The sequence below is a fragment of the Carcharodon carcharias genome, chromosome 8 (genome assembly GCF_017639515.1).
Source record: "Carcharodon carcharias isolate sCarCar2 chromosome 8, sCarCar2.pri, whole genome shotgun sequence".
In the NCBI taxonomy this organism is placed as follows: domain Eukaryota; kingdom Metazoa; phylum Chordata; class Chondrichthyes; order Lamniformes; family Lamnidae; genus Carcharodon; species Carcharodon carcharias.
Window position 1 is genome coordinate 66,170,146 of NC_054474.1, and position 27,802 is coordinate 66,197,947.

The 27,802-nt window shown below is 39.4% G+C and overlaps 1 protein-coding gene across 2 annotated transcripts in view; it reads right to left on the minus strand.

Annotated features, from left to right (window-relative positions):
• Window positions 1-371: 371 nt before the first annotated feature.
• ubtd2 (ubiquitin domain containing 2) overlaps window positions 372-27,802 on the minus strand; it is an 81,637-nt gene continuing 54,206 nt past the window's right edge. For both annotated transcript variants that reach the window (XM_041193762.1, XM_041193763.1), the window contains 2 exons: window positions 20,949-21,185; window positions 372-5,470 (listed from right to left, as the gene is read on the minus strand). In XM_041193762.1, the coding sequence (XP_041049696.1) occupies window positions 5,073-5,470; window positions 20,949-21,185 (635 nt within the window). In that variant the 3' untranslated portion in view covers window positions 372-5,072. The remainder of the gene's footprint in view (window positions 5,471-20,948; window positions 21,186-27,802) is intronic.

Below are 27,802 nucleotides of genomic sequence, written 5' to 3' on the forward strand. Positions count from 1 at the left end.
GTTAAGCTAAATATATTGGGGGATGCATTGCTTTAATCATTATATGTAATCACAGTGTGAATATGTTTCAAAAGATAGGTTTATGATTTTTTTGAATATATCGACCAGAACAATTCTTGCCCATAGTTTATCATTTCAATTTGCCACACTATCAGAAGCAAATGGGTTAGATTTATTCGTACTGGATAACGATCAAGATTTTTAGCAGAAAATTTGCCCATTCCAATTTCTTGACAACAGTTAAGAAGACAGTAGAGGTTGTAACTCTACATTTAAATACAGTGAGCAGGCAATGTAAATGAATGTTAAGAAAGTAAAGTAAAGAAAACTTAACTATGAGTCGTTTAAAAACACACACACACACAAAATAGTGGAAGGGTAAGTTATAGTTTATTATCATGGGTTACCCTTTTTCTTGATCTTTCCCTAAAGGAAAACATTTTATTATAACAGCACTCCTTAGGATAATCAAATAATTAAATGGGACAGGAGTTTAACTGCAATTCAGAAAACTGATTGATGGGGTGAAATTACAACAATTTGGTTTATTTATTCATCCATTATATAAAGCATTCATTACCAAACATTCATTGGTCTTTTATGACAAATAATCATTTATTACAATGTATAGATCTTACAACTGTGCACTGCACATTAAGAGCACAAACTGTATTGGAAAGTGTATAAAGCATCAGTGGACACTGTCCCAACTTCATCTGTGAAAATTTAAATGTACAGTTACAAAACATAAAAAACTACTGTTCCTTAAAGAGGGAACAGTGCTAGCCTGCAGTATGGCAGTTTAAAAGCATGATTAAAAACTCATTTTATTAAGACTTTTCTTTTGCAAATTTGCATTTACAATAAAAACCAATTGAAAAGCCCCAGAACTATTATGACATACTTAAAACATTTCAATATTTAAAAACATTATGACATACAACAGTAAAATGTTGTGCTTTATTCTCAAGGGGTAACAGCTGTGTTCTCTCCTGTTCAACAAATACATGATCCTAAATAGCTGAAACATTAATGGAATAAATTCTGCAAAGAAAATCTTAAATGATGTCACAAATGTTTTTGGGAATAATTTTCGGGAGACTGAATCTTTTAGATAATTGGCTTAGAAAACAATATCTGACCTGTCGCTAATGGCATGCCAGTCAATCCTCCAGTATTATACAGGAGTTTACATTTGTTCAATGCACTCTGCATATAGATAATAGTTTATCCAGAATGTTTAATGCTTCTAATAGCTAAAAGATAATGCATAAATGAAGGCCAACTCTGTGTTGATCAGCCTTTTGTTGGACAACATTCCTTTCCAATGTGATATAAATTATAGATCTATTAAAATTAACCTCCAAGTTTAACATGAAGGCCAAAAGATTAATAGCATTTCAAGAGACTTTTTCATTGGACAGTAATGCACAAAGTAGTATCTCTGTAATTTTCTTACAAAAGATAATAAATATAAAGCTTTTGGTATTAAAACAGTACTCCATGCCTCAGGCACAATACAGGCCTATGTTCACATACATAAGTTCATGGTTTGAAATTGATTCCAAATGATCATTCCTTTTAAGCTTCAGTGGAGTTACAGAATTCACTTACTGACACAGTATTGTACTTAAGGCTCCCATGTAAGCAATTCAGTGGCTGCTTGGTTTTCAAACTGAGGAAACAGACATGAAATAGATCAAATTATAAAATGAACGATTTGAAATTTACATTATAATAGGAGTAAAAGCTTTTCTGTTTCTTGATGCCATGATTGAGTTTTTCTTAAAGCATATCAGTCATTTCAGTTTAAAAAAAAACTTTGGTGAAAAAGGTTTCCACTTTTCTGTTTTCAGTGTGCAGGCGCAGATCTGATGAACACATATACAAATTAGTTTTTAATTCAAGCACATTAATTGTTGAAAATGAAGGGATGTTCTTTGAATTCAAAAAATATTTAATCCAATTTTGCTTGCAGTTTTCAATAAAACTTCATTTTCAGAATTTTATGAAATTAATATTTGATGTTGAAAAGTTATTTCTCCAAACAGACTGACTGAGGTTTGTTGAGGTTAACCAGGCTGCATGTGAAAACCACTAACAGGTTATTTGCTCATACAAAGTTAACCTGATCAGAGTGTCACAAACTTAACATCTACTGGTCTGGAGAATTACTTAAGGCAATCAACCAAGCTTAATGCTGAAAGGAGACAAAAACAGTTCAGGGCTCAGATTTTGCTGTGAGCAGCGAAGGAACGGCTTTCACCATATGCCTTGCATACATTTGCTTAGGGACTTCTCGCTGACTTGTCAGTGGAATTTTCTAGTTTTTAGGGGATCTGTGCCATCTGTTAGTAGGTCAAGCACCAGTAAGTTTCTTCAACCAATCAGACCAATGAATCCTTACTGAAACACAGACTGCAAAGCAGGAAATAAAATACAGGAAATATAAATTACATTCAAAACTTTATACAGGAAGACAAATAAATATTTAGACATACATGCGAGGATTACGGGAAAGATATTAAAGAGAAAAATAGAATAACTAAAAATTTTTTTAAAATCTGCAACATTAATTTTCTTCCAAGAGAATGAGACTCCTCTCCATTTGTAACATTAACCTTTCAGGGCCAATAAGGTGGTGCAGCAGTAATTATCACTTATTATGCCGTTAAAACTCAGTTACTCATGATTCTACAACCCCTAAATTTTCACCTGTCTATATTGTGAGAAGAGTAGGTAATTTGCCTTAGTTCACACCATTACAATGATCACCATGCAAACTTCATCAGCAAAGGACTTCAACAGTGCATCCTGCCAAGGAGCAGGGTATCAGTATCAACTTCCACATTCTCACATTTAATGACACATCTGTGTATGCCAGAAGTTGCTGTCAGTTTTACCCAGTAATAATGGCAAGAGCCATCTGCCTCACAACAACAGCAAAATACGGGCCAATATAATTTAAGATGGTGTGTGTGTATATATATATATATAGAAAATTAATCTACAAGCTCTACATGGAATTTATATTGTTCTGATACTTTTTGTGTTTCAATTAGCCTTTTACATCACACTACATAAAGATCTCTTGAACAATTCGTAAAAGACCAAATTCATGATCAAAAATATGGAGTTTATGGGAAGTAATAAATGGATACAAAAGGTACAGAACTTCCATTACCCACCAGGCTCTCTTGTATAGATATGAGCCAATTGTTTTGCAGTGCCCCAGAGAGAGAGTTGTAAACAGTCCCATTGCTGTCTCAGCTTGGGACAAATCTGTGGTTTCAAAATTCAAAACGAGCTGATCCAACAGATGTTTACCTGATATACCTACCAGGTGAATGATGCTCCATAACAGGAGCACAAATCTGGAAAGACTGACCCTTTGTGGCTTGGTTTATTTCACTCCCATGATTTTCTATCCTAACTCCTGGACCATTTCCATATATTCCAGCGCAACCATAAAGCAACTGCAATGAACCACTCCATTTTGCAAATGATAACGCCACTCAGAACAAGATTTCCTCGCTTAAAATTACAATATTTTGCAACTGCATTTAATTCAATTTAACATCAATATTTATCCCAACAATGGCAGATAGATCTTGCAGTGTAAGCCCTATAATTTTAATCATGCAAATATTAGTCATCCAATGCTCTAAACCATACTCTCCAGGGAAAGCCTTAAATCAAATAAAAACCAAAGATTGTTTTTAAGGGGGTTGCAGCTTCGATTTTACAAATTGGATGTTACTGAATAGCTTTGCTTTCCATCAGAGGATGCAAAAAAGTAAAAAGCATGGTTTTCAATTCTTTCTTCTTTCTTACAACATTGTCATTGTAAAGATTTGCAACATTCATTTGATGGCCCTGGTAATATAGAACCAAATTATTGCATATATAAGTTAGGGCTTCAGCTGCCAGTACCTTTACATAGAATTGTATGCTGAAGTCTTTGCAATGCTTAAAGAGTTATGGTCCTAAATAGTAACTAGCTTTCAAAACAAAGTACCAATTAACAAGTATCACGGCTGTTGATGAGTTGGTCAAATAGAAATAACTAATTACTTTCTATATAGCTAATTGATAACTTTTTAAATCCAATTTTCTTCCTTATTTTGTGAATGTATCAATTTGTACTGGAATGCAGCTTTACAGACACAGGCAACTATCTTGTATCTTATCCAATTCTTCATAAGATAATCAACAAACTATCTGACCATATGGGATATCACTATCATGTCCAATCATGTCTCAAAAACATCCACATGTGCACTTACTAGAAGGAATCAGTGAATGACAATCAAAAGTGAGAATTGTGGCTTTTATCCCTCTTTACCTGAAGGTACCCAGGCTAATTTTAATACTCAAAATGATCCCCCACCCAAGATCGGATAACTCAGCACAGAGTCAAGACTGCTATCTCATAAAAGAAAAATAGAGCGGAAACTTGTGTATTACTGCATATTCCTAATTTTTCAATAAATGAATATGCCAGTAAGCCAGAAATTTGATTCCCCAAGTTTGCGCATGTTGGAAGTAACACAATAGTTATTTTGCCAACTATGATTAAAAACCTGAATAACTTCAACTGATTCAGTCTCACTGAAATTATCCCTGAAGGAAAATCTTCTATTGCCATGATAGTATATGGTCTTACACACTGACAGTAAGTACCATTTAAATATAGCCATGTATGATTTAAAACAGAAAACTGCAGCACTGCAACTAAATAATGTGTAAAATGGTAGCCACACTTCTATTACTTAATTTTTTTTCATAGAACATAACACTGCCCCTTTATTGAAAGGAATCTATTCAGGCCAGATATGCATGAAACAAAGTCTTCCAGTAAAAAAAAAACAAATCCCTGAAGGATCTGATTGAACTGGAGCCTCTCCTGAGTTGCTTTCTTGGTAGAAACTGCTGTGTTCTACACTTAAATGGATCTATCGGAACACATTCTGCAAGTCCTCATCACAGATGGGACCACACAGGTGACATTAAATGAATGTTCTTGTGTAGAAAGGAGTAAAAGCCTAATAAAGGGACTCAAAAAAGGCCAGTCAGTTTTCCACAGGTGTAGGGGTCTGCAGAGGTTGGCTGATGATGACCTGCACCACGTAGTCTTTGGGGATTTTCAGTTCTTCCAATTTCATTTTATCTGTCAGTGGTCGGCCAGAAAAGAACCATCTCTGGCTAGGGGGCTCTACTCCCTCCGTTGTGTGCAAACGCCGTTTCATATGATAAACTGTATCTGTGCTGCGGACAATAAGCTTCAGGTCTTTGCCTGTGGAGAGACGCAGCCGGAGCTGACATTCTTGTCCAGAATTAGGTGGTGGTTCTGGGATGTCTAGTGTCTCTAAGTCACTTTTTTCTTCAATCATGTTGATTGGAGGTGCAAGGCAGTAGACTGGAAGTTGATATCTATTTCCTAGCTCATCATAACATTCTGTAAGGACTCCTGTGTGTGGGAGCAAAAAGAAAATAAGTTTTCTTAAATTCAATTATATATTATGAACATTTCTTGCCACAGATTGAAAATTTGATTTTAAGTGGACACCTGTATTTAAAAAAATGAAAAATATCATCCCAACATGCACACCATCAAAAGAAGAAAGTCAACTCAATTTCGGAAATATTGAGGTTTAAAAGCGAAGTGACTCAACAGCATAAAGCACTGCTGTTATTAGTTGCTGCATCCTCTCAATGCAGGAATAATGCAAATCATCTACCTAAAATTCAGAAAGACTCACCTTTATGAAACTGAAATGTGCTTTATAGCAAAATTTGAAGTGTGATTTAAGCAGCAGTATGCTGTTAATATATCAAAATGTATGAAATGATTAGCTATCTCACAACAGTCAGTAGGATTTACAAAGTAACATCTAAAAAATACCATGAACGGAACACTTCCACCTATCAAAATAAGGCTGGAATTATTTCAAGCTATCCTATAAAATAGGGCCATGAATTATTTAAAAATCACAATTCAAATACCTTGGATAGGTTTATTTTCTTCAATTCATAATGAATACAATATTAGTCTAGAATCCAAAAAATATTGAACTAAAATGTTTACTAGTAAACAGAAGGAAAAGTTTCACATTGCAAAGGAAAGTTTTACAGGCTGTTAGGGGAAAGAGTGAAAGAAAGAGAGGGAGAGGATAGAAAAGAGAAAAATAAAAATTTTCATTTCACATTTAGCAAAATACTTAAGGGAATATAAAATTAGGGGTCCAAAAAAATTTGAATTAATACTGCTGAACGAGAGTGTTAACCCAGAGCCCATCCTCCTCAACTTTCGGATGATCTGCTGCTGATCGGATCAGCCACAGTCACCGCAAGCCAACAAGACCACATATTAGGAAAGTGAGGCAGAAAGACCATCAAAAATTCACACAGCAAATTATTGCCAGCTCCTCCTAGGCAGCACAATCAGGCAACATAAAAAAAAACTTGGAAAACAATGTCATTTGTTGGCTGAGTCCCCAGGCTTTGGTCAGCGCTTATCTGTATTCATTAATAATTTCACAGGATTGATTTCTAAAGAAACACTCAAGACTTTTCTTATGGTAAGACATTTCCCTTAGTGTTTGATAAACTTCCTCAATGCAACCAACTCTAAACAGTTTAATTTTTGGTGCTACTCAAATATTTTGAGCTGCCTGTAGAGCATTCAGATTTCATGCACTCGCAACATAACTACTGAACTGTTGTAGCTGATCTGAAATATGCTGCTTGAAATTTGTAATCAAGATTATTTACAAAATCTCTGACATTTTTAAATAAAGGTGTGTTAGAAAACATGTTTACAGGCATTATGTATAAGAGTATATTCAGAGTACTTCTGAATAAAATTCAACCATTTAATTTACTCATTCACTCACACTAAATTAACTACCTGTGGCAGATGTCTTGCTCTTAATTGCAATATTTTTTTCTTCTGTAATTGAAGACCAGATAATTAGTTAGTTGGGAGTATAATTAAGCAGCAGGCCATCAGACCATAAGACATAGGAGCAGAAATTAGGCCATTCGGCCCATCAAGTCTGCTCCGCCATTCATTCATAGCTGATAAGTTTCTCAGCCCCATTCTCCCGCCTTCTCCCCGTAACCTTTAATCTCCTTACCAATCAAGAACCTATCTATCTCAGTCTTAAATACACTCAATGACCTGGCCTCCACAGCCTTCTGTGGCAATGAATTCCAAAGACTCACCACTCTCTGGCTAAAGAAGTTTCTCCTCATCTCTGTTCTAAAAGGTCTTCCCTTTACTATGAGGCCGTGCCCTCGGGTCCTAGTCTCTCCTACTAATGGAAACATCACTCTATCCAGGCCTTTCAGTATTCTGTAAGTTTCAATCAGATCCCCCCTCATCCTTCTAAATTCCATCAAGTATAGACCCAGAATCCTCAAATGTTCCTCATATGTTAAGCCTTACATTTCTGGGATCATTCTCGTGAACCTCCTCTGGACCCTCTCCAGGGCTAGAACATCCTTCCTGAGATACGGGGCCCAAAATTGCTCACAATATTCCAAATGTGGTCTGACCAGAGCCTTATAAAGCCTCAGCAGCACATCCCTGCTTTTATATTCTAGTCCTCTCGAAATAAATGCCAACATTGCATTTGTCTTCCTAACTACCGCGTCAACCTGCAAGTTAACCTTAAGAGAATCCTGGACTAGGACTCCCAAGTCCCTTTGCACTCCAGATTTCTGAATTCTCTCCCCATTTAGAAAATAGTCCATGCCTCCATTCTTCCTACCAAAATGCATGACCTCACACTTGCCCACGTTGTATTCCATCTGCCACTTCTTTGCTCATTCTCCCAACCTGTCCAAATCCTTCTGCAGCTTCCCCGCCATCTCAATACTACCTGTCCCTCTACCTATCTTTGTATCATCTGCAAACTTAGCCAGGATGCCCTCAGTTCCTTCATCTAGATCATTAATGTATAAAGTGAAAAGTTGTGGTCCCAACACTGACCCCTGCGGAACTCCACTAGTCACCGGCGCCATCTTGAGAAGGACCCCCTTATCCTGCCAGATAGCCAATCCTCTATCCATGCTAGTACCTTGCCTCTAACACCATGGGCTCTTATCTTACTGAACAGCCTCCTGTGCGACACCTTGTCAAAGGCCTTCTGGAAGTCCAAGTAGATAACATCCATTGGTTCTCCTTCGTCTAACCTACTCATTACCTCCTTAAAGAATTCTAACAGATTTGTCAGGCATGACCTCCCCTTGACACCATGCTGACTCTGCCCGATTTTACCATGCACTTCCAAGTATTCTGAAATCTCATCCTTAATAATGGACTCTAAAATCTTACCAGCAACTGAGGTCAGGCTAATCGGCCTGTAATTTTCCGTCTTTTGCTTCACTCCCTTCTTAAACAGGGGGGTTACATTAGCGATTTTCCAGTCCTCTGCGACTCTCCCTGACTCCAGTGATTCCTGAAAGATCGTCACTAACACCTCCACTATCTCTTCAGCTATTTCCTTCAGAACTCTGGGGTGTAATCCGTCTGGTCCAGGTGATTTATCCACCTTCAGACCTTTCAGTTTTCCTAGCACCTTCTCCTTGGTAATGGCCACCATAATCACCTCTGCCCCCCGACTCTCCTGAACTTTGGGGATGTCACTTGTGTCTTCCACTGTGAAGACTGATGCAAAGTACCTATTCAGTTCCTCTGCCATTTCTTTGTTCCCCACTACTACTTCTCCAGCGTCATTTTCCAGCGGCCCAATGTCCACTTTTGCCTCTCTCTTGCCCTTTTTTTTATCTAAAAAAACTCTTGCAATCTTCTTTTATATTATTGGCTAGTTTACCCTCATATTTATTCTTCTCCCTCCTTATTTCTTTTTTAGTTGTCCTCTGTTGGTCTTTGTAGGCTTCCCAATCCCCTGGTTTCCCACAGCTCTTCGCTGCATTGTATGCTTTCTCTTTAGCTTTAAGCTGTCCCTGACTTCCCTTGTCAGTCATGGTTGCCTTGTCCTCCCTTTAGTATGCTTCTTCTTCCTAGGGATGAATTTTTGCTGTGTCTCCCAAATTATTCCCAGAAACTCCTGCCATTGCTGTTCCATTGTCTTTCCTGCTAGGCTCATCTCCCAGTCAATTCTGGCCAGCTCCTCCCTCATGCCTCTGTAGTTGCCTTTATTCAACTGTAATACCGTTACATCTGATTCCAACTTTTTCCTCTCAAATTGCAGGGTAAATTCTATCGTATTATGGTCACTTCCTCTTAAAGGTTCCTTCACCTTAAGGTCCCTTATCAGAGCCAGAGTGTATACTTCATGAACCTGAGAACTTCTGCTTCCATAGAAATATTAACAATCGACAAAAGGAAAAGGCAGTTTTAACAAACTTTGAAAACATTTGCTAGTTTGTGACCAAATAGTATAGTTAGCTAGCTCATGCTAAATGGGGTGAAAAATTCTCCTTCTATCAGTTGCAAGGATTGCAAAAGAGAGAGTTAAGAAGCCTCAGCCCCCATGGTTAGTGTCCAATTCCACAGAAATAGGAGCAGGCCATTTAGCCCCTCTAGCCTGTTCCACTATTTCATGAGATCATGGCTAATCTGTGACTTAAATCTACATATACATTTTGCCTTCATATTCCTCAATGTCTTTGGTTAACAAAAATCTTTCCATCTCAGATTTAAAATTAACAACTGATCTAGCATCAATTACTGTTTGCAGAACAGAGTTCCAAGCTTCTACCACCTGTTACGTGTAGAAATGTTTTCTAATTTCACTGCTAAAAGATGTGGCTCTAATTTTTTAGACTATGCTCTGTAGTTCTAGGCTTCCCAACTAGCAGAAATAATTTCTCTCTGTCTACTCAATCTGTTTTCCTTCTAAATTCCAGGGAGCACAACCCTTGTTTGTGCAATCTCTTCTTGTAATATAATCCTTGGAGTCCAGGTATCATTCTAGTAAATCTAAGCTACACTCCCTCAAATGCCAATAAATCCTTCCAAAGGTGTGGTGTCCAGAACTGCTCACAATACTCCAGATGTGCTTAATCATGGCTTGGTATAGCTGAAGCAGCACTTATATCCCGTTGTATCCTCACCTCTTGATATAAAGGCCAGAATTCCATTGCCTTTTTGATTATTTCTGAACCTGCTCATGACATTTGAATTACTTATGTAGTATAGACTCCCATGTCTCATTGGATTATTCCACCATTTAGAAACTACCCTGGCTCTATCCTTTTTAAGTCAAAAATAGATGATCTCATATTTGCCTACATTGAAATCCATTTGCCACAGTTTTGACCATTCACTTAATTTACCAGTATCTCTTTGTAATTGTACACTTCCATTTACACTATTTATAATGCCACCTAGCTTTGTGCCATTGGCAAATTTGGTTGTGTGGTTTTCTATCCAATCACACAAATCATTAATGAATGCAGTGAATAGTTGAGACCTGAAACACAGATCCTTGTGGGACACCACTAGTCACATTCTGCCAATCAGAACACCTGCTTAGAGATCTACTCATTATCCCAATTCTCTGTCTCTAACCACACAGCCAAATTTCCAACCCAGGTCAACAATGAATTCCATGGGTTCAACTTTAGCTGAGGGCTGTTATGAAGGGCTTTATTAAATGTCTCATGGAGGGCCATATAAATAACATCCATAAACACTGCCCTCTCAACTACTTTAGCCAATGTTTCAAAAAATTCCATCAGGTTTGTCAAGCATGACATACCTTTTAAAAATTTGTGCTGGCCATCTTGGATCCACTGAAAAGTTTTTCAGGTGTTCAGTCATTTTATGCTTAAGAACAGGTTCTAGTAATTTCCTGACAACAGATGCTAGTCTAACTGATCTAATTCCCCGGTTTTCTTCTCTCATCTTTCTTAAATAGTATAATTTCCAACCTAAAGGAACTACTCTTGAATAGAGGGAACCTTGAAAGCTTATAGTCTGGGCATCTACAATGTCCTCACTTCCTTTAAAACTCTGGGAAAGAAGCCATCTGGTCTTGGGGATTTGTCGCTGTTTAGTGCCATTAACTTCTTCATTACCGTTGTTTTTTTTATAAACATTAATTTTGCTGAGACCTCATCCCTGAATCAATATTAGTTTTCTTGGGGTGTCTGACATGCTGGCTCTACTATACATACTGCCACAAAGTAAATTATTTAGCATGTGTCTAGAATCTTGACAGCCATTTCACTCCCTTCCAAACATTATCGTCTGAATTTTTGCAAAGACAGAAGAGCTCCACGCCTTAGCCAAAACGACGCTGGAGCCCAGAATCGGGAATCCTGCCCCCCATACCTGGCACCCACCATTTTTGCTTTGGGGGGAAGAAATGAGTTTGGGACATATTTCACACACCTGTGGTTCACTGAGGCAGGGCACGTTAATGCAGCTGCCTATAAATGGAGACAATTTTGGTCACTCAGGTTTCTGAAACACAACTCATGAGCTTTGTGAATTTCATTGAAAAGTCGAAACTACTGGAGTTATTTGAAGAGGTCAGGTACTCCCTTTGGGGTTGCTAACAGTCGACATGAATGTGTGTAAAAAGTGGATGAAGTCTATGGAACTGTCAAGTCATTTAAGTCCCCTACTCTTTACATTTAAAAAAAAAGCCTGTAGTTAAAAAAAAATCGGTGCTTGCAATTTTGATAGGTGTTTGTTGACATAAGCCTGAGGGTTGTCATTATATTACTTTCACTTGATTGCTTCCACAACCTAGATTATCACAGTGCAGGCAACTGTAAGTTCATAGTTCGAATGACAGCTCCGTCATTATAAAGAGATTAGCTGTCTTTGATGTGGGGCTATGAATACAAATGCTTTTTTAAATAGGAGATATCAGGGGATTTAAATGTATTGAACGGGCTTTTATCAATGAGATAAAATCAGCAGGCTTTAATTTTTTAAACATAAAGTCTATGATAGATACTTATAACTTTACTTTGTTCATCTCAGCATGGCTCCTGAGGTCTGACCATGGTGGATACTGGGTGAGTTGGCATGGAGGTTGTAAAGACAAAGGGTGGTAGTGGCGGTCATGGCTTGGTATGATTTGACACTAAGTTGGCATGGGGCTATAAAGGCCATGGTTGGCAGGTATTGGCATAGGTTGCTGTGGAGGCCATGAGCGGCCAGGGAGTGGGTAGAGGGGAAGGCATGAGGTGGCATGAATTGGGAAATGTGTGCAAAGTGAGGGAGTGTGAAGGGTGAGGGCTTTTTTTTGTTTTATTGTTTTTATTACATGTGGGCCAAAGTCCCAGGACCTTTTAACCAGTCGCCTGTGCACTCGGCAGCCCATGAGGCTGCCTCTGCATTGTTTCCAGGGTCAGTGGCCCGACTCTAGTTGGAATCTGCCCCGCGTCTCCCCTGACCCTGCGCCTGCGCCACCCCCCCCCAACCCCGGAATAAAAATGTAGCGATTCGGGACAGTTTCTCCTGAGTCTGTTTGGGGGTCAGAACATTTTTTGATTCTGTGCATCTAACTCGGGATCGAAAATTTGGGTCTATGTTGAACTCATTCATATTATGTTCAATATTAGATAACAGCCTAACAGTGTGTGAACATTTAACTAAATTTGGCTCACTACTCATTACTAAATTCAATATGGCATGAGCCCTTGTTGCTTCTAGGACTCAATGTTTGTAGAAAATTATCCTAAACACACTAAAGAAACTCACTACATTTTTGGCATGTGTAGATTTGTTTATCCCAAGCCAAATGCAAATTAAAATCTCCCACTAAAACCATCCCGTCACTGCTACATGCTTGTCTAATCTGTGCATTCATGTAATCTACCACTTCATAATTGCTGCCAAGGAGCCTATAAACAACTCCCACTACAGTCTGTTATGATCCTTTGCCAGAGCCCCAAGTTGTTGGTGCAATCCAGTTGGGGACCAATAACATTTTGTTTAAATAGACAAAGATTGAAATTAAGTATATTGCTAAGTGAAGAAAGCCACAAGATTCCACGGGTTTTGAACAAATAAAAATAAGCTTTACTATACAAGATCAGAAGGATAAAACAATTTACAATATCTATCCTATACTCTAACAGTCAGGGTAAGTATGAAGTACATGTGAATTAATAAGCCGACTGTGGTCGAATGCACCACACTACACAATACATGGCAGATGTGACCAAGACAGAAACCCTGGATTTCTCAACAATCTACCCAGATATCAGTAACACTGAGTCAACTAATCCTCAGTGAAACTCTGTCTCCCTCACCAAGGATTTCAATCTTCATCTTTGAAGATCTTGCCTTGGAATTCTCTCCAAGAGTCGTTCCAACTTGGACAGTGTCAACGACGGCCCACCTCGCAGGATTTCAATCTCATCTTCCAAGATTCCGTTCCCTTGGATTCTGGAGTACTCACTCAAACATAAACTCACAAGCACATCTTCAGCTCTTTGGCTGCGCTGAGCAGAACATTACTGCTCCCAAGGGGTACCTTCACTCCAACCGCTTGCAGGGCAGAGTCACCGATCTTTGGCTGCCTTCTTGGATCTTCAGGGCTTCTACAGAGTCCGTGTCGATTACCAGGGCTTTCCTTGAGCTATCCACAACCCTTTTCTTATTTAGAGCCTTTTTACTCTGCTCCTCTCTTTTTAACAAAACTGGGACCTCTCCCTGTCCCCTCTCCCTTGACCCCGCCTGGGACAACTGCCAGCAATGGTGCTCCGCACCCTGTCACCTGACCTGGGTTTTCACATTGTTTTCTTATGCACAAACGCACTGAGCCAAAAGAAAACATAAAAATGCCGATGTGCACATGTGCAGCCCACTCCAGGTCTGCGTATGCACAAAAGCTCTAAGGCTGAAGTTCCCAACCTCCATGCTCTCCAACAAGTTAAGGTTTAGGTTTTATAACAAGTCTTAAATCCTTTAGTATTTCTTAATTCTAAACAAAGTTTCCAATGCTTGTTTATCTCTTATTACATCCTTTCTAATCATTGAAGTTATTTAATCTTTAATCACTCAGGCTACTCCTCTCCCTGTATCATTTTCTCTACCGTTCCTGTAGACCTTACTACCTGGTAGATTTAGTCCTTAGTTCTGAGCATTTAACAGCCATGTCTCAGTAATGGCTATCATGTCACATCCTCCAAATAATTTGCAACGGCAATTCATTCAACTTGTTTCTTATACCTTGTATGTTTGCATAAAAGACTGCTTATTTGGTTCACAAATCCCAAACTGTCATTCTGTTCTAATGTTTTATTCACATGTTCCTTGTTTCTCTCTCCTTGTTTAATTGCTTTACATCTTTTGGTTTTCCTTTTATCTATTAAACCTAAAGCACAATTTCTGACTGTTATTCTACTCTCTTCCCTTGTGTTTCTGGAACTATTATTTATATAACCTATTCCATCTGAGCCCTCCACCCTCACATCCCTACCCTCCCTGCCCCCCAATCCCCTCAGCCCATTTTCTAGTTTAAAATCGTTGTGACTTCCCTACTTATCTTTTCCTCCAATACCCTGGTCTATCCCAGTTTAAATGGAACCCATCCCAATGGTACATTTCCTTCCTATCCGAGTACTGCTGACAGGGTCCCATAAAATGGAATCCCACTTTCCTACACCACTCCTTCAGCCGTGTGTCTACCTCTCTAATCTGTTTATCCCAATGCCAATTTGCAAATGGTTTGGGTGATAATCCAGAGATTATAACCTTTGAGGTAGTGTTCTTTAAATTAGTTCCTAGTCCCTGGTGCTTTCCAAGGACCTCTTGCCTATTTTTCTCTGTGTTGTTGGTTCCAACATGCATCACAAGGACTGGATCCCCTTCCTCCCTCTCCATTAACCTTTCAAGCCAGTTCAAGATGTCCCTCATGTTGGCACCTGGTAGACAACATTCTGTAGAGGACTCTTGATCTTGTTTATAATGAATGTTGCTGTCTCCCTAATTAGGGATCCCTTACCACCACTACATTGCTTTTCCTCTTCTCCCCACCTTCTTCAAGATGCCATGATCTGCATTCTGGCAGTACTTCCTCCTTATGCTGACAGGTATAAAGTGCAGTGTACCTGTTGAATAGGATCAGCTTCTGAGGGTCATACTATCGGTCACACCAACCCTGTTCTGAACCTGCACCACTCTACATGGTGTGATCAAAGTCTGGAGCAAACTGACAAGATACTGCCCCCCTCTCCCTTGCATCATGGTGCCTCCAACTCACTCCAGTTCAATGACTCTGAATTGGAAAGATTTGAAACAGTGACATCTACTGTAGATGTCTTTGCTCAGGACAGCCTCAATGTCCACAAACTCTCACATATTGTAGTTCAGACACATAACCTGCTCTGCCATTTCTTAGTCTAGATTATTTATATCTACATTTTAGTTTGTTGTTAAGTTTACACAACAAGTTTAACTTGCACTAAGTACTAAAATACTACAAAGTTTTAAGTACTTATTGCCTTAAGTTGGAAGCAAAAAGCAGCACCTCCTTTCCAAAGAATCACAGAATTTTTACAGTGCAGAAGGAGGCCATCCAGCCCATTGTGTCTGCACCGGCTCTCTGAACGAGCAATTCACTTTGTGCCATTGCCCCGTAACCCTGCTCATTCCTCCTTTCAAATAATAGTTTACTTCCCTTTTGAATGCCTCGACTGAACCTGCCTCCACCACACTCCGAGGCAGTGTATTCCAGACCTTAAGCACTTGCTGCATGAAAAAGTTTTTTCTCATATCACTTTTGCTTCTTTTGCAAATTACTTTAAATCTGTGCCCTCTCATTCTAGATCCTTTCACAAGTGGGAACAGTTTCTCCTCTCTACTCTGTCCAGACCCCTCATGATTTTGAGTACCTCGATCAAATCTCCTCTCAGTCTTCTCTTCTCTAAGGAAAACATCCTAACTTCTCCAATCTACCTTCAGAATTGAAGTTCCTCATCCCTGGAATCATTTTCATGCATCTTTTCAGTACTTTCCCCAATGCCTTCATATCCTTCCTAAAGTGTGGCTCCCAGAACTGGACTGAATACTCCGGCTGAGGTCGATCTATTGTCCTATAAAAGTTCAATGTAACCTCCTTGCTCTTATACTCTATACCCCTCTCTATACCCCTATTAATAAAGACTAGGATAATGTATGCTTTATTCACTGCTCTCTCAACTTGTCCTCCCACCTTCAATGACTTATGCACTTATACATATCCAGGTCCCACAGCACCTGCATCCCCTTTAAAGTTGTACCCTCTATTTCATACTGTGTCTCTGCATTATTCCTACTAAAATAAATCACTTTACGTTTCTCAACATTAAACTTCATCGGCCACCTGTCCCCCCCTATTCCATCAACTTGTCAATGTCCTTCTATACTATCCTCCTCACAGTTTGCAATGCTTCCTAGTTTTGTATCACTCACAAATTTTGAAATCGTGAAATCAAGGTCTAGGTCAATATATATCAGAAAAAGCAAGAGTCCCAAGGCTGACCCCTGGGGAGCTATAACTTTGTTCACAAGTATGTTGTGTGGCACTGTATCAAATGCCTTTTGGAAGTCCATGTACATTACATCAACAGCATTGCCCTCATCAAACCTCTCTGTTACCTCTTCAAAAAACTCAAGCAATTTAGTTAAACACAATTTTCCCTTAAGAAATCATTGCTGACTTTCCTTAATTAACCTGCATTTGTCATGTGACTTAATTATTCCCGAATTATTGTTTCTACAAGTTTTCCCACCACTGAAGTTGGACTGACCGATCTGCAGTTGCTGGACTCATCTTTACACCCTATTTGAACGGGCGTGTAACATTGCAATTTTCCAGGCTTCTGGAACCACTATGAGTCTAAGGAAGACTGAAAAATTATGGCCAGTGCCTCTGCAATTTCCACTCTCTCTTCCCCCCAGTGTCTTTGGATGCATCTCATCTGGTCCTTATGCCTTTATCAACTTGAAGTACAGATAGCCTTTCCAATCCCTACACCTTATCAATTTTAAACTTTTCTTAGTGTCTGAATTACCTCCTCTTTCACCATGGCCTGGGCATCATCTTCTTCCTTGGTAAACACAAGATGCAAACTATTTAGTTAATAATTTAGCTATGCCCTCTGCCTCCATGCCTAAATCCCCTTTTTAGTCGCCAATCACCGACTCCTCCTTTTACCACCTTTTTACTAATTATATGCGTATAGAAGACTTTGGGATTACTTTTTTATGTTAGCTGCAAGTTTCTGTTCATACTTCCTCATTCCTTTTGCATCTCCCCTCTGATCTTCTATATTCAGCCTGGTTCTCAATTGTATTTTCTACTTGACATCTGTTATAAGCATACTTTTTCTTCTTAATCTTAATTTCTATCTCTTTTGTCATCCAGGGAGCTCTGGATTTGTTTGCCCTACCTTTCCTTTTTAAGTGAATATACTTTGACTGTGCCTGAACTATCCCTTCTTTGAAGGTAGTCCATTGTTCAGCTGCCGAGTTTTCTGACAACCTTTGACTGCAGTTTATTCGGTCCAGATCAGTTCTTACTCCACTGAAGTTGGCTTTCCCCCAGTTAATTATTCTTACTCTGGATTGTTCTTTCTCCTTTTCCATAGCCAACCTAAACCTTATGACACAATGGTTACTAAATTCCCCTAACTGTTCTCCTACTGACACTTGATCCACTTAGCCCACCTCATTCCCAAGAACTTGCAGTCTAGCAGTGCCTTGTTTCTCACTAGACTGGAAACATACTGCTGTAGAAAATTCTCCTAAACACAGTCTAGGGACTCTTTCCCCTCTCTGTCCCGCATTATAACTACTCTATAATTTTAGCATTTCTCTGTAATTTCTTTGTAAGTTTGTTCTTCTATATCCTTCCCACTAGTTTGTGACCTATAGGCTAGACCAAGCAATGCAATCATAACTTTTTTTTTCCTTGGCTCTAGCCAAGTAGATTCTGTCCTTGACCCCTCTGGGACATCCTTTTTCTCCAGCACTGCAATGCTCTCCTTAACTAATACCGCCCTCACTCTTCCTTTTCCATATTTCCTGAATACCTTGTATCCAGGAATATTTAACACGCAGCCCTGCCCTTCTTTGAGTTAGGTCTCTGTTATAGCCACAACATCATATTTTTACATAGCAATGTGTGCATGTTACTCACCAATCTAATTTGTCACACTCCTTGCATTCTCATTCACGCACAGTAACCCAGATTTAGACTTTACTACTCTCTCCCTTACTCTGACCTCAACTATTAATTTATTATTCCCAATTCCAATGCTTTCCATCTCTCACAGTATTCTGTGCATCTTGTTATTCCTCTCTAATATTATCTTCTGGTTCCCACATCCCTGCCAGATTAGTTTAAACGCTCCCCAATAGCAGTAGGAAAACACCCTGCAAGGAACTCAGTCCCAGCTCTGTTTAGGTGCAAATGGTCCAGCCTGCACAGCTCCCATCTCCCCAGAGCTGGTCCCAATGTCCCAAGAATCTAAAGCCCTCCCATTCCTGCACTGTCTTTCGAGCTATACATTCATTTGCCTTATCCTGCTATTTCTAAACTCACTTGCGTATGGTACTGGAAGCAATCCGGAGATTAATACTTTTGAGGTTCTGCTTGCTATTTTCCTATCTAGCTCCCTAAATTCTGGCTGCGGGACCACATCCTTCTTTCTGCCTTTGTCATTTGTACCAGTGTAGTTCGGCTGCTGGCTGTTCATCCTCCCCTGTCAGGGTACTCTGCAGTAGCTCAGTGACATCATTGGCCCTGGTACCAGGGAGGCAACACATCGTCCTGGATTCAAGCCTGCCGCTGCAGAAAGCTTTTATTAATTCCTCTATCGAATCACCTATCACTATTGCTCTTCCAATCTTCCTTGTAGCCCCTTCCTTTCACAAATATTGAAGGCAAAAAACAGCAGCTCCTTCCTCCTCTGCAGCAAGCAAAATAATTTTTTTTTATTTTGTTACTAAATAGTTCAACTTGTCAGTCATCCCTACTGAGGGAGGAGCTAAATCTGGTGTCATGAACAGAAAAAGAAGTCTGGTGCAGCATGAGTTTAAAGTTGTAGAATTGCTAACATTTCTTGGACTTTGAACCACATTCCTGCAGAATAATAATTGCATGAAATCACATGTAAACAAGTGTGCAATAACTGAGTATAGCTATCAAATAGAGTTTGTTTCTCCAGACTGAAGATGTGGGGCATACCAGAACATTCAGCAAGATTGAAAAGTTAAGGTTGTACTGCCAGCAAAGGCAAAAATAGATGTGAGGGAGTAATTAAGAAGACCAACAGCTGCAGAAATATTAGTGAATGGAGGGTCAATGGCTAGATAATTGGGATTTAGAAAGGGCAATTTTAAATGATTTTGGCAGTGGAGTTTTCCCCCCTGCCCAGAAATAGACACAAATAACAGGTTGGAAGGGAAGGGTTAGGGGGTGAGGGCTGGCGTTGGTGAGGGCTGGCGTTGGTGGCTGTGTGGTGATGAATACAATAATATGGTTGAAGCTAGTGTTGTTTGATTGAAACTAACGGAGCAGAAAAGAGATAGGAAGGGGTGGCCATGAATATCGGTAGAAAAGCTTATACGATGGAAGAGGTCAGTCAACTCAGAAGAAAAAAAAGCAGGAAAGGGGAGTGAGAAGATTATTATCAAAGATCAGCAGTCATTCAGTGCAGAGACTGAAGAAGGGTATCTTGATAAGAACCTCACAGTGAGCTTTGGAGGACAGAAGATAATGAGGATTTTTAAAGGAAAGGGGTGGAATAAGATGATGCACTTGACAGAGGAGAAAGGACTAGAGGAGTAGGGGGAACAGTCCAAGGTGTGATTAGGTAATAAGGGCCCCATTGCCACTACAAGACTCTGACAATTTAGAGATAGTGGAAGGATTGAGAGAGCTGGTGAAGTAGAATGGTGCGTCATCAGCTTACATTTTGGAAAATGACATTGTATTTTCCAAAGATGTTACCGAGGGGCAGCATGAGAAATTGGTAGAACTGGATAGGAGTCTTCATTCAGGGTTTGCTAGCAGACAACGGAAAAGACAAAACCAAGGGCAGTAGCACAATGAGAGTAGAGACTTTATAGCATTCCCTACCCTGAACAAACTCCCACTCTCTCCATCTCCATTATCAACCTTTGGGCTTTCACTATTTGTCAACAAAGGGGAAAGGTTTTGGGTTTGCAGGGGTGGCTGGGGGAGTGTGGGGAAATTTTAATAATGATGAGATATGGGAGTTGCAATGTAAGTTTTAGTCTTCTGGGAACCTCCTGTAACTATTAAAGCTGTAAGCTTCCACTTCTGACTATAAAGACAACAACAAAGAATTCAGAATTATAAAAGTTTAATCTTCTGATTAAAATAAGTTGAAATATTAGACTGATACTTTAGTACCAATCACTTCAAATTTTTATTACTGTAACAGTAGATTTTACACTCACAGCAAACAACTAAGAGTTATAACACAGCACAATCTGAAAACACATTCAAGTTGTCAAGAGAACTCACATCACACATCAGTGCAAAACACAGTGAACTTGACCAGGGTTATAACTGATTCAAACCTGCTAGAATACATACAATATTAATTTTACTACTCAAAGATAACTTATGGGGTCTCTGTGGTGTTAAGATTTCACTGTGCAACATTAACTAATGTGAAATTACTTTATATTTTAGTTTAATAAAGATATTAGTGCATTTATCCTTAATAGATAAACATTTTCATTAAAATAAAACTTAGATGACCGGTTACAAATATTGCACTGCTATTTCATCCACACTATTCATACTAGTATATTTGTAAACCACATAGAAGATGCCATACAATACTTTCATAAGGAAGCTCAAAGATTTAGTAGACAATTTTCTGGTTCACGTGTAAAAATAATATAATCTAATCTGTACAGTAATTCAGATAGGAGCCAATTCTAAGCCAGAGTTAAGTTAGATGTGTGCAACATATACAATGAGACAACCTACCATGTGGTAATGTAATACTTGCACCATCAATGATTGCCTGGGCAAGTTCATGATCATTACTTTCAAAAGCATGTGCTGCAGCCTTGAGGGCATCCCAAATCTCCTTCCGACCTTCAAAAGCAGGTGCGGTGTCCCAGAATTCATCTCTCTTACTGCGTAATTGTCCATCTGTCATTGGGTAATCACTCTTCCATTTTGGTTTTTCTTTCTTCAGGGGCTGATTGCGACCCAAAGCCACTGTAACAAAATGCAAAAACAAGAAATTAGCCAATATATTGGTTAACTAAAAAAAATTAAAGATAGCATCAAATTTAAAGAAAAAGCATATAATTGTGCAAAGACAGGTGGCAGGTTAGAAGATTGGACAGAATATAACGAACAGCAAAGCATGATAAAAAGATCAATAAGGAGGGGAAAATTAGAGTATGAAAGAAAGCTAGCTAGAAACAAAGACAGATAGTTAGAAATTCTATAGATACTTAAATAAGAAAAGAGTTTAATAAAATGAGTGTTGGTCCTATAGAAAGTGAGCCTGGGGAATTAATAATGGAAAATAAGGAGATGGCAGATGAATTGAACAGGTATTTTGCATTGGTCTTCACTACAGAGGATACAAATAACACCCCAGAAATAGATGTAAATCAGGAACTGGAAGGGAGGGAGGAATTCAGGAAAATTACAATCACCAGGGAATTGATGCTTAGAAAACTGTTGGAGCTACGAGCTGACAAATCCCCAGGTCCTGATGGATTTCATCCTAGGGGCCGAAAGCAAGTGGCTAGTGTAAAGAACATATCTTTTTATTTCTGTTGGGCTGTGGGTTAAAATTATAATGGCTGCAGTTTGTAGGACATATTTACTGGAACAGTGTGAGGGATATATACAATGTTGCTGTCCCGGAACTGTGTGCGCCATGAAAGACAGGATAGTGTTGAGGAGGAGTCTGGTCTAATGGGGAACTGCCTGGCAACAACGTTTTAATTGGCTCCTGACCAGATGACCAGGGTTTGTGTGAGAGCAGTGCAGCAGAATAACTCCTAGCCTGAAAGGAAAAACCTCTGTCTGCTGTGTGTGTAACATTCCAGTAATCCTACATTAATAGCTAGCTGGCTTCTTTCCCTCATATCTCTATAACCTGTTCTCTCCCTGAAAACTCCTGTCAAGAGGAAAAGGAGAAAATCACTGTTAGAGACATTGAAAGACAAGTGTTCAACCAGTGAACTAAAGACTGAAAGTGCTGGAAAACCACCTTGCATCATCAACAAGAACTGAAAGGAACTTGGAAGACATCGATCAAAATCAACTCATCGAATCCTGTACTCCGAAATTTGTGCTATTGAACTGTTCTATCCCACCCTTAAAATCCATGTTTTTGTGTATTTTGTATGTCTTGTATGTGTGTGTTTAAGGATTTGAGAAGAGATAGAGTTTAGGTTACAGAGTTAGAAATTAGCAGTTCATATTTTTTTCTTTTGCCACTGGTTAAAGGTAATTTGCTCAATAAACAGTTATTTACTTAGTAAGTTTACAAACTTGGTGCTTGTGTTCTGTTAACCTAAATTAAACAGTTAGGTGGGTTGATCAAACTTTTCATATTTATCATGGTTCAGGAAGCAGTGGGGCTTGATATTGCAGTGCACGATCCTCAGTGAGTCATGACACTAGTGAGATAGTTGATGCGTTGCTTCTCTTTTCCAAAATTCCCAGGATTTGGGGAAGGTGCTATTAGATTGGATAATAGCAAATGTAACTCTACTATTCAAAAAGGCAGGGAGACATAAAGCAGGAAACTGCAGGCCAGTTAGCTTAACATCTGTCAGCTATTATTAAAGTTATTACGGCAGTGCACGTAGGAAAATTCAAGGCAATCAGGCAGAGTCAACATGGTTTTGTGAAAGGGAAATCGTGTTTAACCAATTTATTGGAGTTTTTTTTGAAGGAGTTACATGCGTTGTGGATAAAGGGGAACTGGTGAATGTACTGTACTTAGATTTCCAGAAGGTATTTGATAAGGTGCCACATCAAAGGTTACTGTGGAAAATAAAAGCTCATGGTGTAGGGGTAACATATTGGCATGGATAGAAGATTGGCTAGCTAACAGGAAACTGAGGGTAGCCATAAATGGGTCTTTTTTTCTGATTGGCAGGATGTAACTAGTAGTGTGCCGCAGGGATCAGTGCTGAGCCCTCAACTTTTTAACAGATCTTTTTAAAAATCTGGCAAATGGTATAACGTGGAAAAATGTGACATTCTCCATCTTGGCAGGGAGAATAAAAAAGATTATCTAAATGGTGAGAAATTGCAGAGTTCTGAGGTTCAGAGGGATCTGGGTGTCCTAGTGCATGAATCATAAAAGGCTAGTATGCAGCTACAGCAAGTAATTAGGAAAGCTCATAGAATGTTATTGTTTATTGCAAGGGGAATTGAATACAAAAGTGGGGAGATTATGCTTCAGTCGTACAGGACACAGGTGATACCACATCTGAAATACTGTGTACATTATTGGTCTCCTTACGTAAGGAAGGAAATAAATGCATTAGAAGCATTTTGGAGAAAGTTTACTAAACTAATACCGGGAATGGGCAAGTTACCCTATGAGGAAAGATTGGACAGACTAGGCTTGTATCTGTTGGAATTCAGAAGAGTAGGAGGCGACTTGATTGAAACATATAAGATCCTGAGGGGTCTTGACAGGGTTAATGTGGAAGGGGTGTTCCCTCTTGTGGGGGAATCTAGAACTAAGGGTCACTGTTTAAACATAAAGGGTTGCCCATTTAAGACAGAGATGAAGAGAATTTTTTTGTCTCAGAGGGTAGAGTGTTTTTGGAGCTGCCTTCCTCAAAAGGCAGTGGACGCAGAGTGTTTGAATGTTTTCAGGGCAGAAGTCGATAGATTCTTGATAAACAAGGGGGTGAAGGGTCACTGGAGGCAGGCGGGAGGTCACAGTCAGATCAGCCATGATCTTACTGAATGGCAGAGCAAGCTCGAAGGGCTGTGTGGCCTATTCCTGCTCCTGGTTCATATGTAAACAGTTTTGAAGCAAATTGCAATTTAGCCATACAGACACTACTGTAATATATAGGTAGCTTTAATATTCTGATCTGGACTCTGAAACTAATGCTTGTGAAATCAGATGATAAATGACCATTTTCTCCATTATCCTATTTCTAGATCAGCAATGAGCTTTTAAATGGCAGAGCAGGCTCAAAGGGCCGAATTGCCTACGTCTGCACCCAAGTCCTATCCTATTTTTGGTGAAAATATACAACTTATATATCAAACAAAACATTACACTATAGTACTCGTACACTGTAGATTTGGAGTGAGGAATAATTTTGAGTATGATTTATGATAAGCACTGGCTACAAGCAAGGAACTGGCCATCAAATGTGCTTGGTAAACGACTCCCTAAATATTATTGTGTATTGTCAATTAATATTTCTAACTTAAATGAAGTAATTCTTTAAAATGAAAAATACAGTAAAAAATATAAAAATACCTCATCTCTAGGATGATAGAAATTAATAAAAGTTACAAAGACACAGGACATTTAGGAAAGATTGGCGTGTGGGAAACATAAAGGCTGGAGATGTTGCCTTTTTTGTGAAGGTGACTGGAAAATTATCACAGGGAAATTCGGTAGTTAGGTATGATGAATGAAAAACAGGTCACAACTTTCACAGAGATAAAAAGAAAAAACTGCAGATGCTGGAAATCCAAAACAAAAACAGAATTACCTGGAAAAAATCATGCAGGTCTGGCAGCATAGGTGGAGAAGAAAAGAGCTGGGGCCCCAGCTATGCCTGTCTCTTTATGGGGTATGGGGAACATTCCTTGTTCCAGTCCTACTCCGGCCCCCTTCCACAACTCTTTCTCCGGTACATCGATGATTACTTCGGTGCTGCTTCATGCTCTCGTCGGGACTTGGAAAAATTTTATTAATTTTGCTTCCAATCTCCACCCCTCCATCATTTTCACATGGTCCATCTCTGACACTTCCCTTCCCTTCCTTGACCTCTCTGTCTCAATTTCTGGTGATAGACTGTCCACCAATATCCATTACAAGCCTACTGACTCCCATAGCTACCTCGACTACAGCTCCTCACACCCCGCTTCCTGTAAGGACTCCATCCCATTCTCTCAGTTCCTTCGCCTCCGTCGCATCTGTTCTGATGATGCCATCTTCAAAAACAGTTCCTCAGACATGTCCTCCTTCTTCCTTAACCGAGGTTTTCCACCCACGGTTGTTGACAGGGCCCTCAACCGTGTCCGGCCCATCTCCCGTGCATCCGCCCTCACGCTTTCTCCTCCCTCCCAAAAACATGATAGGGTCCCCCTTGTCCTCACTTATCACCCCACCAGCCTCCGGATTCAAAGGATCATCCTCCGCCATTTCCGCCACCCCAGCATGATGCCACCACCAAACATATCTTCCCTTAACCTCCCCGGCGGCATTCCGTAGGGATCATTCCCTCCGGGACACCCTTGTCCACTCCTCCATCACCCCCTACTCCAAAACCCCCACCTATGGCACCTCCCCATGCTCACGCAAAAGATGCAACACCTGCCCCTTCACATCCTCTCTCCTCACCGTCCAAGGGCCCAAACAATCCTTTCAAGTGAAGCAGCATTTCACTTGCATTTCCCCCAACTTAGTCTACTGCATTCGTTGCTCCCAATGTGGTCTCCTCTACATTGGAGAGACCAAACGTAAACTGGGCGACCGCTTTGCAGAACACCTACAGTCGGTCCGCAAGAATGACCCAAACCTCCCTGTCGCTTGCCATTTTAACACTCCACCCTGCTCTCTTGCCCACGACTGTCCTTGGCTTGCTGCATTGTTCCAATGAAGCCCAATGCAAACTGGAGGAACAGTACCTCATCTTCCGACTAGGCACTTAACTTCCGGACTGAATATTGAATTCAACAACTTTAGATCTTGAACTCCCTCCTCCATCCCCACCCCCTTTCCGTTTCTTCCCCCTTCCTTTTGTTTTTTCCAATAACTTATATAGATTTTTCTTTTCCCACTTATTTCCATTATTTTTAAATCTTTTACGCCCTGCTAGTATTTCCACCCCACCCCCACTAGAGCTGTACTTTGAGTGCCCTGCCATCCATTCTTAATTAGCACATTCGTTTAGATAATATCACCACCTTCAACAACTCTGTGTTCTTTTGTCTGTGACATCTTTTGATTATCTGCTCCTATCACTGCTTGCTTGTCCCTACAATCGCACCACCACCCCCACCCCCCCCACTTCTCTTGCACCATCCCCCCGACCAACCTTAAACCAACTTATATTTCACCCCTCTCCTAATATTCACTCAGTTCTGTTGAAGGGTCATGAGGACTCGAAACGTTAACTCTTTTCTTCTCCGCCGATGCTGCCAGACCTGCTGAGTTTTTCCAGGTAATTCTGTTTTTGTTTCACAACTTTCACACTTTGCTATGAATTGCTAGGCCAAACAACTGATTAACTAATGATAACATTGAAAGGGTGAGAAAAGGGGGAGCTTGAACTAACTCAACAGATACAAGTTGTAAAAATATTGAGCTCTTCAATGTAATGCACGATTAATTCTGTTACTTCAGAGCAGATTAAAGCAGTGGCTCAAGGTGCCGTGAGCAAACTGAAGTAATAGAACTTATGTACAAGAATAACAAAGCCAGAAAATCTAATATTAAAAATTTTAAAGGGATATTTTAAGAAGCAGACAACAATTTATCCTTGAAAAACGTCATGGAAAATAAAAGAAACCAACATGGGCAGCCAAAATAAGGTAAGACTTTGGAAAGAAAGGGAAAGCATTCAAAACCTGAAATGTTGGTAAAAGGAACAGGGTAGGAAAGTTAATTACAACAAAATGAGAAATAAAGAAATTAAAGAGACCGCAGGAGTGAACATGAAAATATACTTGCAAAATAACAACAAAGACTTTTTCAAACAAATTGCAAGGAAAGAAAAAGAGTACAAAGAAGCATCAGGCTACTCAGAATTACAATGCAAAGGTGAACTCTAAGGATTGGAAAGATGTTGAAATACTATCTGACTATGTTGTAACTGTATTCTCAAATGAAATTAGACAAAAAGCCAAAAAATTAAATTAATGTTGACTTGACTAGAAACAGTAGATGTTTCATCATTAAATTTCGCAAAGATATTTCACACTAACATAATTGTGATGTATTATAATGCACCGGGTTTGGCTCTCGGGAATATACTGGATTGGATTAGAGGTTTGGTAGACAGTGGTGAGTTGGTTACTGTTTGGACAACTAATATTTCTAATTTTTGCAATGATTAAGGTGGTGGAATTTGCAGATTGTGCAACAATAGTAGTAGTAGCAAATGAACAAAATCAATGTGAACAAATCCTATAAGATCTAGCCAAGGTAGAACATTGATTAAAGAAGTGCCAGATGGAACTTAATACAGAAAGCTTTAATGTAACTTGGCACAGACAAGAATAGTGCAAATTATGTACTCATGGAAACATGACTACGTTATCACTCTGGGGAAAAGATATTGGGGTTTCAGTGGACAAGTTGGTATAGAATTCACAGGCAGAAAGAAATTAAACATCATTTCCGATACGTAGCTGGAATATGCTAAAATCATATCTGTACTTGGTGGGACCACCATAAGTGGAGTTTTAATTCCCCTTTTGAATAACAATAAAGTTATTTGAAGGAAAACTAAACAGGATTACCAGTTTAACCTAGAACTAAGAGCCAAGATCTATGAGTAAAGGTTAGCTGTCCTGAGATTTTTGTCTCCTGAAAACACTAAGGGGTTATGTGACAGAAGTATATGAGATAATGAAGGGCTAAGATATGTGAATTCACACAG